Source organism: Dermacentor silvarum, chromosome 6 (assembly GCF_013339745.2).
Source record: "Dermacentor silvarum isolate Dsil-2018 chromosome 6, BIME_Dsil_1.4, whole genome shotgun sequence".
NCBI classification, from domain to species: Eukaryota; Metazoa; Arthropoda; class Arachnida; order Ixodida; family Ixodidae; genus Dermacentor; species Dermacentor silvarum.
In genome coordinates this window covers 144,945,199-144,961,787 of record NC_051159.1, presented here as the reverse complement: position 1 = coordinate 144,961,787, position 16,589 = coordinate 144,945,199, and the positions used below count along the sequence as shown (strand labels likewise).

The 16,589-nt window shown below is 47.2% G+C and overlaps 1 protein-coding gene across 1 annotated transcript in view; it reads left to right on the top strand.

The window, feature by feature from the left end:
- The first annotated feature begins 7,830 nt into the window (after nt 1–7,830).
- LOC119456127 (serine/threonine-protein kinase SIK3) overlaps nt 7,831–16,589 on the top strand; it is a 98,197-nt gene continuing 89,438 nt past the window's right edge. Inside the window, 1 exon segment of the mRNA XM_037717738.2 lies at nt 7,831–8,878. Within this exon segment, the coding sequence (XP_037573666.2) occupies nt 8,675–8,878 (204 nt within the window). The 5' untranslated portion in view covers nt 7,831–8,674.

Genomic DNA, 16,589 nt, shown 5'->3' with positions numbered 1-16,589 from the left:
GTTCGAATATAAGGCGACGCAGCTCACCGTATTGTTGACCGCGTTGCCACTCTTGCTGGACGCATGGATTCTCCAACTTTATCCTCGTTGAATTGGTTAATTAGCAATGTTATTCAAGCTCTGTATTTCCTTACTTGGCTTTCAGATGTCTTAAAACTAATTTTTGTGTTGGTTTAAGACCAACAAACGAAAAAGAAACAAATGAAATAGTTACTCGCCCAATGACATTTATCTTGTCAATAAGAGGCTTAGGACCGTGTTATTTAGAACTCATAAACAAGGCGGGGGCGGCCTGGAAACTATAAAGTTACAGTCTTGATGAGGGTCTAATAAACGTTCCTCTTACAACGCCTGGCATTCGAGTTGGCCAAGGGAAGCAGCGCTAACGCCTGTCAATCGCGCTCGTAACGAGGATGAACGCACCGTAGATAAGATAATCCGCAGTTTCAGGGACGAGGCGTAACTCACAATCTGCAGAATTACAAGGCTCTAATCTTCTGTAAAGCAAAATTAACCGATGGGAAAAACTCCACAGCGGGCAATTGGTTAAACATACATAAATGTGTTCCCAAAAATAACGAAAATAAAGCAACAAAACGAAAGAAAAAAAAAAGAAAACGCATTCACAGGCGCAAGACAAGCTCCTAAAAATAAATAAATAAATAAATAAATAAATAAATAAATAAATAAATAAATAAATAAATAAATAAATAAATAAATAAATAAATAAATAAATAGCTGATAGTTTGCGCTTGGTGTCCTGTTTCTGTCCTTCAGTGTGCATTTATTGATTTCGTAATTTTGGGGCACAAATTTCTGTCGCTGAGGACGACAAGGGGAGACTAGGGGTCGTGGACGCCAAGCTTAAAATATGGGTTACCAGTCCTACATCAAGGTCGTTGATATCAAGGTCGCCTGTGGTATCTCGCATGGCCGCGCCTACATGAACAAGCTTACAATCACCAACCACATGACATCGACATATTGCGCAGAAAGTACGCAAAATTGCGGCAACCATCGGGATGATGATTGCCAGTCAACATGCCGGTAGACGTGCTGATTCCAAGGAGGTTTTATTGGCTGAGACACGCTGCTATGGGTACTTATTGGTTGGCTCTATCGGTTGAAATACCGTTAGGGTGTGACGTGGGTACCGTGAGGCATGCACCACATGCCTTCAAGATAAGCCCACGTTGCAAACACCAGATTAAAACCCTGGCGAGGGCGTAAATCCTGCTTTGGTATCATTACCCACCGATTGGCGGCCTTTGATTACACTGCCTCCGGGATTGGCCCAATTTACTCGGTCAGACTGCCGTCCGCATAAAGTTGGGAGAAGAGTCAAAGAAAGCTTAGCTTTAAAAAAAACTTGGGTGATCTCAGGCGTCTTCGCGTATAGGTGTCCTGTGCTGTACATTGTAGTATACGAGGGAAACTGGGCAAATATGTAAAGATATCGCAACCTTCCACGTGTTAATTGGCTCAGTGGATATGGCGTCATGCTGCATTAGCAGGAAGTCACGGGTTTGACTTCCCGTCCACCAGGCGACCGCATTCCGACAGGGGCGGAATGCGAGAACGCTCTTTAGGTGCCGCACTTTAGGTGCACATTAAAGAACGCCAGGTGGCAAAAATTGATCCGGAGCTTTCCTGTTTAATTCGGCGTCCGTCATAGCGTAGTTCCCATCTTTTGGACGTTAAACCTCACAACCTGAATATATATCGTCACGTACGCAAGGATGCTACGGCAGGGAAAGCTGGCACTATACGGGGCAAGTGGCATGCGGATTAAGGGTGTATATAGTGGTGAAAATGTGGTAATACACGAACTAATTATGACCACACTCGCACCTTTTGTTGGTATACCATGCAGCTGACCTTTATTGCTGGAATCGAAATCAAGCGACGCTCTCGTCCTTTGTTTGCTCATCACCATCGTGAAACAAGTTCTCGAAACACAAAGGCCTCCGTGAAATTTTCTGGCGCCCACCCTCAAGATCAACTCCTGCTGGTGGAGAGGGCAGGTCGAATACAAGACGGCACACGGCTACCTGAGACAAGGATCCACCCCACATACTAAACAGCTCAATAATTACGTCTCTGTCTCTCTCCCCGTCGCCATCCGCTGTACGGCAACTATACGGCACCGTTCACGCATGTAGAGGCTCTCCTGGTTACGCCAGTGCAGATGCGCCGTGAAGCATGAGCGTAGAGGTTGCGCGAAACAGTAGACCGTGCAGTTATCTCATTATACAGTTAACTATACCGCACTCTCTCGCCTTCCGTACGCCCCCTCATTCTTTCCCCAGAACCCTTTCCACATCACTTATTAGCAGGCTATGGGCACGTCGGGTGCATCGATAGCATATAGCGAGACGCGGTACTAAGTAGGCGCCTGGCACTTCACTCCGACCGACCTCTTGCTTTTTTTCTTTTTTTTTTTGCATTCAAGTTCCTATCTCTCACCGGTCTAACGAGATAATTACGAGATAACACAGAGGCGTATTGATCAATGAGGAAGCTAACACATACATGGAGGGGGAGGAAATAAACTTTATTGAAGACAAGGGGAGGGGGAGGGGGAAGCCGAGATCAGGCAGAGGGGGCTAGAGTGGCGTCCAGCTGGCCGCGACCTTCGCCACCCAGTCCGCCAGCCCGGCTTGGGTTTGAGGGTTAGTAGATTTTAGTATGGAGTCCCACGCCTCCTGTGAGGGAGCTTGCCGCAGGAGATTTTCTTTTTTTTTTTTTTTTTTGGGGGGGGGGGGGGGGGGATTTTTCCTGAAGCCCCATAGAATATGATTCTGATCGGCTGGATCTGTGTCGCAATATTGTTGAATGTTGAATTATAGTCGCCTTTGGATAGATAAGATATAATTTGTGGGGACATAATAGTTCCTGTTTGCGCCCTGCGGAGATCCGTGGCTTGGATTCTACTAAGGGAAGAATCCGGTGGTGGATATATCCGCCGGTCCTCCCTGTACGCGGTGACAAATACATAGCCCGACCGCGACGGAAATTGGCTCCCTCTACGTCTGCGAGTTCGAATCGATAACGCTCGACATTGGCCTTCGAGATGACTGCAGCAAGTCTAATGCCGTGCTGACGATCCCGAAGGCCATTGTTAAGCACTGTTCGGGAAAGGCAAAGCGCACGCAAGCGCGCATGATTGGACGCTGCTGTTTAAGACAGTGCTTACTGAGGGGAGAGGGTTATTTCAAAAACGCTGGAATAAAACCAGTAAAATCTCTTAAGGAGGAGTTTGGTACATCAATGTCGAATACGCGTGCATATTGGGAGAAGTCAAGAAAGAAACATGATAATATACATAAATAAAGCATAGATAAAATCAAAATGTGCTAACATATGGGGCAGAAACTTGGAGGTTAACAAAGAAGCTAGAGCACAAGTTAAGGACCGCACAAAGAGCGATGGAACGAAAAATCTTAGGAGTAACGTTAAGAGACAGGAAGAGAGCGGTGTGGATCAGATAACAAACGGGGATAGACGATATTCTGGTTGACATTAAGCGGAAGAAATGGAGCTGGGCAGGCCCATGTAATGCGTAGGATGGATAACCGGTGGACCATTAGGGCTACAGAATGGATACCAAGAGAAGGGAAGCGCAGTCGAGGACGGCAGAAAACCAGGTGGGATGATGAAGTTAGGAAATTCGCAGGCGCAAGTTGGAATACGCTAGCGCAAGACAGGGGTAATTGGAGATCGCAGGGAGAGGCCTTCGTCCTGCAGTGGACATAAATATAGGCTGATGATGATGATGGTGAAAATCAAAATATAAATCAGGAAACTTTCAGGCGTTGGTTTATATATGCACTATAGGAGACTCCGCTTAAAGAGGAACTAACTCCAAGGGACACAAAAATCCGTTTCGTTTATCCGAAGTTCCATTTAGGCGAAGGGCACAAAAATCATCAAAGATCGTTTTATTCAAAAAGCGTCTGAGTGTTTTGATATAACTGTATAGTGAAAAAAAAAATTACATGCGCTCGGCTTCTAATGCGGTACCATCTTTTTCACGAGATAGTGGTCATGCGGGAAATAATTCCCACTAATTCTGCGACGTCCTCGCGTTCAAGATAGCGCTCCAGAATCTCAACTGCATCTCTTGCCGTCTGTTACGAAGCAGTAACGCGCACTGGAACAGCGTGTCTCTGTCTTCGTCAATAAAATCAGTCTTCGCCACAAACTTCACTGATAATATTTTCCACTGTATCCTTATAGCAGGTAATGAGATCATCATCTGAGGTCTGTTATTCCTGACAGTGGGAAGGAAGCAGTAGTGGTAGCCTAACTGCAAGATCCTACCTACGCTTTACTGCTCCCTTCCTGCTCGGGGATCATTACTTGCCTATAGCGAATTTCCTCATGGTGGAAAGAAACACTGTTGAGTCTTCTGCATTTTTTAATTTACATTAACTTTCCCGCAACCGCCGGGTGGATTGGATTTTCTTTGTTATTTATAGCAAAACCATTTGACATGTTTGTCGTACTTTTCCTGTTACATACGCCTACGAGGTAGGCGGTAGTTTCGGTAAAAGTTCCGCATAACCGAAGTTCACGAAAAGATGGGTTTCGCTTAACTAAAGTTTGCTAACATTGTGTCTGTCGGCTGCCAATCGACGTTGATATCGTTGTTCCGTTTATCCGGCATTTCCGTTTAAGCGAGTTCCGCTTATCGAGGGTTTGCTGATAAGCTTGCGACTACACCTTGTTCACGTTTAACATTAAGGTTTGGCATTGGGGCGACCGGATGGTCCGATGATCTGGGAACTTCATGCACCGTGGTCGAGTAAAGATCGTGGGCCTATAGGCCTAACATCCAGGACGTTTTCTTCCCCTGACACACGGGCGCCCTAAAAGCCTTTAGGTAAGGGGACATCTACCGGAAAGGAGTTCAAGTGCAGTGACATGTGACAAAGGAGTATCTCTCGCTCGGCAAAGTTCTTTTGCGGGAAAGAAGATCTGGCATCTACTTTTCGAGCGGAAAGGTGTGCACGCTCTCGCGTACAGCGTGCACAACTCATCAATAGACGAAAACGTGTTACGTAACTACGGTGCCCCGTAAGTATTACTTTTACCTTGGATTTGTCAAACAGTAAAGGTTTACTCTACCCGCCGTGGTTGCTTAGTGGCTATATATGGTGTTGGGCACGAGGTCGCGGGATTGAATCCCGGTCACGGCGGCCGCATTGCGATGGGGGCGAAATGCGAAAACACCCGTGTACTTAGATTTAAGTGCACGTTAAAGAACCCCAGGTGGTCGAAATTTTCCGGAGTCCCCCACTACGGCGTGCCTCATAATCAAATTGTGGTTTTGGCACGTAAAACCCCACAATGATGAAAGATTTACTCTAGCTATACTTTCAAACGCTCGCACTACGTCGCTAGCGCCGCCATGTTGAATTCCGAACAAAAAGATAGAAAAAAATGTTTTTAGGTTCCACAATCACTAAATGTAATCTACATGCGCAGCTTTTTGTAAATGGTTTCTCTCTTGCTGCTTTAACAAGCAATGCGTTTTTTTTTTTTTTTTTTTTTTTTGTGGCGTTTATCTGAGGCACCACCTAGGCCGGTATTTTGTAGCGATGCCTGTCCGATGCTAATGCCTTTTCGTTTTTTCGCGCTTGGTCCGTGGTCAGGGGTGGTATTCTGTAAGAGTCTACCTAGTGGACTGTCCATTTCGGCTGTCGCTGATTGGCTGCTCCTTGACATGCAGGAAGTTGCCAGCCAGTCTCCTTCCTGCACGTCAAGCAGCAGCCAATCAGCGACAGCCGAAATGGACAGTCCACTAGGTAGACTCTTACAGAATACCGCCCCAGGCCTCGGCAGAGCCTTCCGCGCTGAATCCAACGGTCCGCTCACGTTATCAACAGGATCAGCCGGCCGTGAGCGGTGGATGATGAGACTAGCATAGAATAAAGCATGACGCATCGCTACAAAATACCGGCCCTGAAGAATTGTTAGTGCGGTGCCGTGTGTCATCGGCGCAAAACCTTTCTGCAAAGGGACCAATCTGCAAAGGACTTTTACCCGTGTGTCAGGGATATTAGAACACACGTTTATAGTTACATTTTGAACAAGAGCATATAGAAATGATGCAGAGAAGAAGCTCAAGTTCAAGGTGCCAATTCTGAGCCCACAGCGTCCGTCTCGGCTTCGAACTCTTCCGTCGTCACGGTCACGTCACCTTCACCCAATCCGGTATCAGGAGATAGGTGACATCATTTTCGGCCAATCCGGAAGTCTGCAGCCCTTTTCCTCCCAGAAGAGCTTGGCCCAAAACACACACACGTAACTGTTCGCGAACAGGAAAAGAGGGAAACGCACCGAGTACACACAATCCCCATTGTCGATGGGTTGACAGGTGAGAAAGACACCAGGAGGTCGTTTGAAGTAATGTCGCTTCGCAATTCGCTCAAACGCGTCTGGTGGTGTCCAACTGGTTGCCATGAATCACCGCAGTTGGAAGCGGCTCTGACGAAGGCGCTGGCTCGTTCACCATTGACGCTTTCTCCGTGAGCGACTGGTTCCGCCGGGTCAACGCCCGATCACAACAGCATGTCGCTCGATACAATATCATCGTTTCACATTTCTGCACTCTTGAAGCGTTGTTACGTTACGTTATATATAGATCCGAGAAATGGCAGAACTAAAAGTGTTACAATAAAGTTTAGAAGGTGTGGGCGCATTGCACTGAAGTAATTTTTTTTTTGAATGTATAATAAATCTTAGAAAGAAAATGAGGAGGACAAGGCAGTGAATAGACTAGACGGAAAGGATGGGGTTGAAGTGTCTTGTTACAATTTTTCCTGGAACCTCACCTCAGTGGCGCACCGACGGGGGGGCGGGGATTGTAACCGCTTCCCCCCCCCCCCCTCCTGAGGCCGACCTAACCCCCCCTTTTTTTAACCCCTTTTCTTTCCTTGCTCACTTGAGTACTGCAACTAAGATGCGCAAAAAGCGCATTTTTTGACAATTTCCTGTGAAGAAATTGAAATTAGTGCTGTTTAGATGGTATTAGCAAACTGTCACCCCCCCCCCCCCCCCCCTACTGGCAGAGATCCTGGGTGCGCTACTGCCTCACCTCCCTTACCCAGTTAGACCGAAGGGTCCTTCATAATAAAGCGCTTTAACTCATTCATTATAATGTCCAACTGTAAGCTCACACATCATCAAAAGAGAGAGAGAGGAAAAAAAAGAAAAATAACGCTATGTAAAAATGCAACATTGGCACGTGTGCGCTGTGCTAGTTCTCAGTGTAGGTCACGGTGGAAGAATGGGTGCAGATGCAACTTCACTCAGCGGTAATTTTTCTTGCCACGTTTGGTGGTATGCATCATTACATTGAGAAAGCAAACACTATGGATATGCGATTAAACATAAAAAAATAATAAAAAGTCATGGTGCTTTGCTCATGGAGGGTTTCATCCAGAGCCATATTCACTCATTAAACCGGTTAATCACTTACCCGATAAAAGCGTGGCTGCAAGGAGTATTTATGTATTGTTATACCAGCAGTTGGCGGTGTTCGAAATGATCGAAAAAAAAACTGTATGATATAGAATTTGGACAGTTTGTTCGAAAACAACTGTCACTGCTTCCACTTTACTTTTTTTTTTTTTTTACGCAGACAAAAGGAACAAATAGCTGATTGTGTGACCTGCGTTGTGGTCACGAAATCCGCAATTTAGTTAATTGATGGTGCGAGCTCTGTTTTGTTCTGCTCCAAGGACGCGCAAAGAGTGCTTTTGACAAGCATGAAAGCATACTCGTGGCTTGCTTTATGGGCCCGAAACTAACGTGCTGTATTGCCACGATCATTCTCTTTATGATACATGGCGATACGGGAACTTTCATTTCGTATTCATTTCCGCTCTTTGTTTTGCCTCCGTGCCCAGAGGCGCCGTGTTGTCTGCAACAAGCGCTGCGCAGCTGCAAAACCGGAGTTCCACTGGGTCTACCACCGCAGGCCCGGCGCGCTGTCAGCTATTGTGCACTTCCGATACACACAGTGTGCGGACCGAACAACTGAACGAGGGCATCGCCGACGGCGCGGCGGCGGCGGCTTGGTCGCCATGGCGACCTGACGCCGTTTGACGTCATTCGCGCGGCTTTCAAGGTCTCAGCGGGGAGCGCCAGATCTCGCCCCGGCCGGTCGACTCCCCGCACTTTTGCTTGGCTTCGGGACCGTCGCCCATTCGGTCCGGCTCCCGGCTCGTCTCCGCAAGCCGGGTTGCGGAGCACCGGAGGCTGCCCCCAACGTTCCGCAATGTTGAGATGGGGACCCGTCACGGACACCGTCGCTGGACTGACATTGCTGCAGCTGCAACGGTCGCAGCGCTTCTCCGAGCGAGCCGTGACCATCACGTGTGTTTGGCGGATCGTCGGCACGACAGCGTGACGTAAGGAGGCGGCCGTCCTCCTCCTCCTCGCCCGGCGGCTTCCGCTCTCCCCTCGCCTAGCCTCGGCCGCAGCAGGCAGATGTGTTGGATGCGTCTGCTAGCGCAGAGACGGCCGAGATCGTGGAGGCAGCGCGGTGGTGGCTCGACCGCTCGTCGACCGGGACTATGGGTGACCCACTGAAAGTGTGCCGCGAACATCGGGTCGACCAGTGTGCACGTCCAGCGTCGTGTCGCGACATAGCGAGGTGCTTTGAATGGGGAAGCTCGTTCAGCGCCCGGCTACGAGAGTAAGTGTGTGGCGCATGCGTGCGGCGCGCCACAACATGGCGGCTGACAGGGTAAGGGCGTCGGGTTGTGCGGGGCTGGTTCGAGTCGGATTTTACGAACTGGAAAAGACGATCGGCAAAGGAAACTTCGCAGTGGTACGACTAGCCAACCATGTCATCACCAAAACGAAGGTAAGCCCCGCTGGCTTCACCCACTACGTTTATTTTGATAGCGGTCGATGACGGAACATCACCCGCACCTGACACGGAACACCTGATTCGGCGGTCCTTGACCTCGCCAGTGCTATTTCTTAATTTTCGGTGGCGTTGGAGGGCTCGCCGTGAGTTTCCGTAGACCTGCGCCCCACTTCTGTGGCGTCTTCGGCGTCTGATCTTTCGCTGATTGCGTATGCAGCGAGTGGGGCCGTGCCGTGTGACGAGGGCGACGACGCAGTGTATGATTGTTTTTGTTTTCGTAGGCTGCCCCGTGCGCATGCATGTGCCGGTCGGCACGCTTTCGGTGCGGTGGTCTCATCTCCCTAGCGCGAGCGCTAAAAGATAACGCGGTGCTCGTGTTGTGCCGAGCCTTGCCGGGCTCGCGTGATCGTCTCTTATGTATCGGCCACCGTTTCGCGTATGCATCCCCCACCTCTCGAGAGTTTGTCCGCAACGGGACCGATGTTCTCCGGTGTCTTCCGATAACAGTACCAGACGAGAACGAGTGTGTGCACGGCCAGTGATCGTATTCCCGCCGGCGTGGGAGGCTTTCTTCTTGGCGCGCGATAGTGCGCGCGTGCGGGCCACTTGCTACCTGTCGGCGTGTCGCAACGGCCGCGCTACTGCAGGCCTTCACGATCGTATTCATGTCTCTCCCTTGCACCAGCGTCACTCTTACGAGGCGCGTTACTCAACACAACCGGCTCCTCTCGTTTGTGTGTTCAGTCTTGGAGCGCCGGCGAGGATAAGCTCGAGCTGCCGGCTCCGTTATCGCCGCTGGATGAAGAAAAACAGCCCCACTTTTGTAGTGCTTGGCGCTACATTGCAGAGGACAGTCGCCTTTGTGAAGTTGCACGAGGTCAAAAGCTCATGGCTTCCACGATCTCTTTGAGCGTGTAACTTTTTCTTTTCTTTTTTTTCCTCGGCTTTGTCAGTGCGAGTTGTAGAAAGCATCGCCGGCGTGTCAGCGTGAGCATTCGTCCTGAATTACACTCTTCCTTCGTTCCCTGATTGATGGTCATGGTTCTGAAAATGCCGTTTTCCGTTTGCCCGAACGTTTCCGCTTCTCGGAGCTTTTCGCTCAGCGACTAGCCACTGTGGTGACCGTGAACTGTCTATCTATGAGATAACTGAGCAGTTCTTTTTGGTTGTTGTGGCGGTTGCAGCAACACGGCCGAGAGCGACAGCGGATTATCGCCCACTCTTGCAGCGTTTATTTGCTAAATGGTTGCATCAACTTCTGGCGGAAGAAAATCCCCGAGGGTTTCGTGGAAGAAGAGGCGTGTTCCGATGGCTTTTGTCCGAGGGTATCATTTAATGACGCTCTCGGATATGAAGATAAGATTGCTTGCCGTGAAATGCCCTCGAACTCTGCACAGGAAGTCTGCTGTCTCCAGTGGCAGACAATCGACTGTTTGTGCGAAGTCTGTAGGACTTACTTGATGTTTTGATGCAACTCAAGCTTCAGTCTCGACGAAAACAGCATCGCATCAGCTGAACTGTTTTACATTTTACCCGCGCTTAACTGTGTGCACGCCTAGTGTCTGTACCATTCGCAAACCTCGATTGATTCTCCATGCTAACTTTGGTCACCCAAAGCGCATTCAACGTCTTTCACCGGTGCCGTAGGTGAACGTCACACACAGTAAAGCCAGCTACGATTAATCTCTTATTTTACAACACGCTTAATATTTCATTTAATGTGACAAATGTTCTAGAGGTCTCGTAAGCCTTGTATTACATCGCTACTCGCATTAAATTTCTGAACCTTAACAGTTAGCCCAGTCCTCTGTGTAGTCTGATACTCGTATAAGTCTCACCTCTGTGGCCGTATTGTTTGAGGTCAACAAGAGGATTGCACTTTAAGCAGAACCGTAAGTCGCCGCGGCTTGTCCAAAAGTATGCCGATACAAGTGGGATGTCTCGTCCCGCGAGTCCGTCTAAACTTACACAACTAGTTTCATTTAAAGGTGAACATCCCACGTTAATGTGTCTCCATGTGTTAATGTGTCTCCGTTAATGTGACACCCTATCTTACGCTATATTTTCTTGTAACTGTGGCATATGGCGGAACTTGTTGAGAACATTGAGGTGGGGGGGGGGGGGGGGGGGGGGGAGAGAGGAGGGCAAGACCAGTCGCCATCATCGCTTACTACGACACCTTGTATATTTAGCACGACTCGACTCGGTGTTGGGAAGCTGCGAATCTATGCCCCATTTCACGGTAGCTCACAGTTTCGTTACGTAAAGGGACTCGTGATGATTACACGAATTTCAACTTTTTTGGGTTACAAAGGCGCGAACGCCAACAAGCCTACACGCTCTTCCCACTTGCAAGGCAAGAAACAAGTAGATGAACGTACGGCGAAGGCGACAACCCGAGCTTAAAGTTTCGCTTACGCAACTAGTTCTAGTGTGGCTCCGTCCCCTTTGTGCCATTTCTGTATTGAGAGTCATCCTCTCGAACATTTCTTAATGCGCCATTTTTTATAAAAGTTCAGTGGAAAAGAATTTCGGAGGGTCCCTTTCGAAAGGTTAGCCCGTATTTCACTCTTCTAGTATGTCTTTTCATTTGGTGCTGCCGCTCCGGATTCTAGCCCAGGAACGTTTGTGAATTTTTGATATATACTTGGAAGGGGGGACGGGGGATACAAGAAGTCTTGCATGCCAAATTTTCTCCTATTGTATATTTCTTTACGTTAATATTTATTTAGTTATTCAGTTCATATCTGTATCGACCAACTCATCAAGATTTTCTGTTAAAATTTTCGTATATTCCTCAAGATTTTGCTTTAAGCTATTCAACCCTCCTACTGTCAGATTCCATAGAGTGGGTTGCACCGTTAAACTGAGGAACAAAAATAGAGTAGACAAAAAAAAAAAAAAACTAGAATAGACGTATGACCTGTCATAGAGCATACGGGACAAATAAAGTTGTACGTGGACGCCACCGAGAGGGCTGAGCTCGTGCTATATATAATAGGTAGCCGAAAGGTGGGAAACAAAGGCACGAACAAAGGTCGGCTGACGTCATAATACGGACGAAACAGAGAAAGCCTCTCGTGCTTCCGTTTTTGCGTTCGCGCCCGACGATGACATTTACTAGATCGCGTGCAGCTATTGCACGGCCGCCGCCGAAACACGGTGCCGTGCCATTTTCGAAGCCGGGGGTGGGATTCGGAGGGCCCTTCGCATGTCGACATTTGGCAGTCGTTCCTCTAGAGAGCGTGATGCTCTTCTTTCAAGTGATTGTGCCGAATTCCATTCCAAGCGACAGAAATCTGCGTTCGCCGTGACGTTCGCTCAAAAACGATTAAATTCTGTGGTTTTACGTGCGAAAACCGCGATCTGATTATGAGGCACGCTGTATGTTTTGTTTGTTTTCTTTTGTAATGGGCGACTCCGGATTAATCTTGACTACCTAGGGTTCTTTAACGCGCATCTAAATCTCAGTACACGAGTTTTTTTTTTTTTTTTTTGCATTCTGTCCCAATCGAAATGCGGTCTCAGTGACCGGCCGGGATCGAACGCGCGACATCGAGCTCAGCAGCGCAACGCCAAAGCCACTACAGTTAAAACTCGATCTACCGAAACCAGATTTTACGAAGTTCCCGATCTAACGACGTGACCGTCTCTACATGGCCTGCATCGCACAAGCAATACTTTTACACGCGCAGGCGTGGGTTAGTGGCAAATACAATGCCGCGGTAGCTTTTGGGGGTCGCTATACGTTACAATGTTAGATTTCGATGGGACCGAAAAATCCCTTTCTCGATTTTACCAACTTCCTGATTTAAGGAAATAATTCGAGCGTGGTCGTTAAATCGAGTTTCTCAACTGTCTATATACCGCGGCGGGTAGACAAACGCACATATATCCCATCTGGACTTATGTAAGCGCGGGGCTCATTGAGTTTGGAGCAAGTTATCGCAGACTGCGTGAGTGCAATAAAGCAAATAAATGCAGGAACAGTGGTCATTGTGTGGGAGAATTCGCGCAGTGATCGTTCGTTCACGATATTGAAGAGTTCGAGGGAAATGCTGAGATCAGGGTAGTGAGAGCAGGTGGAATTTCCCTCGGTAGGGCGGCGCTTACCGTGCACATGACCGGTAAGCGCCCCTCTGGCTACGCCACTGTAGTAATTTGATTCTATAAAGCGTGGCAGATAAAAAAAACAAAAACAAAACAACAATTGCACTTCGTAATGCCTACCGTCTCGTTTTTCTTTTCCTAGTGGTATAAATAATAAATGCGCCGAGAGCATAGCATTGCTATTATGTATGAAACGGTATATATATATATATATATATATATATATATATATATATATATATATATATATGAATAAGTAGGAATATAATGCTTTAGGCTTTAAGCCCAAAGGGCAAGGATGTGCAGCTGCTTTGTGATGCGGAAGAGCACAGTCAGACATGTAACTGTGGTTACATGTCTGACTGCAGTTGAGGCTCATTAATCATCCCGTGTCGCCTATACGTCAGTTCTACGAGCGATCGCTGTTTTTAGTGAAATTGTTCCAAGTTCCCTTTCACTCTCCGGCTTCTTAGGCGTTTTGTTGTTGAGGCTTTCCTCAATAGCGCCTTGACATGTCTTCTCAAATGAATACAGTGTGCTCGTATATAATTAAAAAAAAAACTGTATTATTCACTTCTTGAATTGAGTACAAAAATTTCAGCTTTTTTTCGCGCAGATCTGAGTAGCAACTACTATAGTTCTCACGTTCTCTCCTTACCTCTCTCTACTTTATCTTGTCTATGCTCAACATTAAGGAACAGCCAATCTTCTTACTTTAGCTAACTTTCACATTACATCTAAACAGCGCGCGTATATTGCACTATGAGCCGTGATGTCAGGGGTGATCATCATCATTAGCAAGGCCTTCACCAAATATTTCCATTTAATACTGGCCTGTGTGAATTGAAACCACCACATAACCGCACACTTCCTGATCTAATTCTCTGTCACCTTCGTCTGCGTTTCCTTTCCCTTGGCTTCAGCTTTGCTACTGCAATAAGCCACTGGTTGTCGGCTTTCTGAGTCATGTGACTTGCTAAGCTTTATTTCTTGCTCAATTTCAACTAGGACATGCTCTCGTTTGATGCCTTATTTAGCAATCTTATAACTGTACATCTCCTGTAATTTTTCCTTGTCTTGCTCGTTGTTCAGCCTTCCTCAATATCGTTTAATGGTACGTTGTTGACCTCCAGGGTTTCGAACCTTAGTTTGGAGAGACTTCTATGCTGCACATTTCCTTATCTTGATCAGTACACCCCACGGATACTTCCCTTACACAAACGTGCTGTTCAGGCTCTCGATCACTTGTTTTAAGTAACCTCTGGAATTCCTTAACAGGGGAAGGCCATCTGCAAACAGCGCGTTGTGGATATATTAATCGTCAATCTTTGTCCATGTAATCATTCCCAATCTATCGCGCAGCTGGACCGATCAGCCGTACGCAATCAAACGGGGACAGCGACAAGCGAGGTTCCGCGCTTATCGCGTCCGCGCTTTCCTCACGCGATACTCGGCGGCTCACTAGTGTGATGTCTCTGCTGCGGTCGCGCGTGTCCTGTGCAAATGTGTGCACGGCGACAACCTATAATAATTCAGGGCCAGTATAATGTAGTGATATCTTTGGCTCGATTCTGTTTCTTATCTTTCATGACTCACGAACAGCCGATCGCGTGATAACGCGTGAGTGGTGTTCATATCGGGCCGCTGACGAAGCGCGACAAGGAATTGAACCCCTAACGTTATCCGGGCCCCGCACAAGGTCAATCCGCCAAACCGCGCTGCATGCCTCTTTCCACTGTGCCTCCGCCCTTCAAAACGCAGTTCCGGAGAGACCCCAAATGTTGAAAGAAGTTCGTTTCCGCCGTGACGTCATGGAAATGAGCGAACGTAATTGGCTGGCGCAGCAGGAAAAGGAAGGCATGCGTACAAATTCCCTTAGAGTTGGACAGCGCTGTATTTGCTACTGCTTTATGAGCAAGCGTTGACGCTCGGCCTTGTTGCTAATACTTAGGATTGTTTAAGCGTATTGGTAAGGAGGACTATAGGCAAGCGGACACTACAGAAGTGCTATGTGTGTGTCCACTTGCTAGTCCTCCTTGCCAATGCGCTTAAACGGTACTAAGTATGCTGTTCGTTTTTTTTTTTTTTTTTTTCTTCTTTTAAAGGCTGGCACCGACTATAGTTTAATACTCGCTCGTTGCTGCGTGCTTCGCTTCACTCGTTGGTGACACGAAGTGCTTTGTAACATCGCCTTCGTTTATGCGTGGACAAATGCGCGATTATCTCGACTCCTGTCCCTTCTGCACCATGACACGTTCACGCTGTCGCACCCGAGATATCCAGAAATCCTGGTACAAACCTAATTATCTGGCCCCGAAAATAAGTGGTCCACTTATGTGGGTGTTCCTTTACGCCTGTATACATAAGCTTGAGAGGCTCGCACGCAGCAGTTGACAACAATCGCAAAATTATGAGATTGGAGAAACTGTGTGTACAAGTCTATAGAGGATAGATATATAAATTTCATAGTTGTGGGGAAATAGTAGACGGAATCGAACACCAATCGAATTGTGCCAAAAGCGGATGGAATATCGAATGCCCTTCGAATAGTTTTCGAATGAACAGTTTTTTTTTTTTTGCTATTGTTATAAAACAATGTTGACATCCCAGTATTCGCTACATTAACAAATTTCTGTCGTTACACTACACATTGCGAAGTACGCTTTATCAAAAGCTCGGATGGAGCACTATTAACAAATAAAATAACTTTTTTTCTTTTTTTTTCTCGGGCATACGGAGCCGTGCATTACCAGAATAAAGTTTTATAAGGCATTCTTGGGAGCCCATTAGCATTTGTGAATACCTTAGAGACTAAAACGACAATGCGCTTTGAACGCAGCGATGGCTGAGCGAGAGGTGCATTAATTCTCTAGTTAAAACAGTCGCTGCAGGTGGTGCCACTGTCGTATCGAATAATGTTGCAATCAAGTGTATTCAGAATTAGTGCCAAAAGAACACATAGTTGTATCATTGATAAGTAGTACCAAACACTAGCCATCGCCGAATGTCATGTCTGAGTGATATCTGAGTGCGTATGATTGCGGTTTAGTTGGGAATCAAGTCTGGCTTCCACCAGAAACGCGGCGTGCTCACTTAACTTTCAGTCCTGTATTTCCGCTGTCTTCAGTGGGGAAATTTGCTTAATTTTTGCTTCACTTTCGCGGCTGATCGTGCACAGTTGGCATTGTGCAGTATTCGGAAACTGTTCGTAAAACAGTCGCATTTGCAAATAGTGACTATTCGATTCGCAGACGTAATCGCATAGCACTGTATTCGATTTCTTATTCGAAACTTCCGAATATGCCCCCCCCCCCCCTCCCAGTTTCTCGTATATATAGTTGCTGATCTTCAAAACACAGGCGAATGTTTCCTTGGGAAGCTTTCACTTGTGGGCCAATATATCCCCTTCCCTCCCCGTCGAATAAGAAAAAAAAAAAAAGTTAAGAAATGTTAGCTATTGGAAACCGGGCAAACAATGCGTTAATTTTTTTTTTTTTTTTTTTTGAAAGCGACTGTACGTATACATCTACGGGTTTGCCCTAGACATTTTCCAGGCTTCCTGACCTATATACTATACAATAGGAGCGCTGTGTTT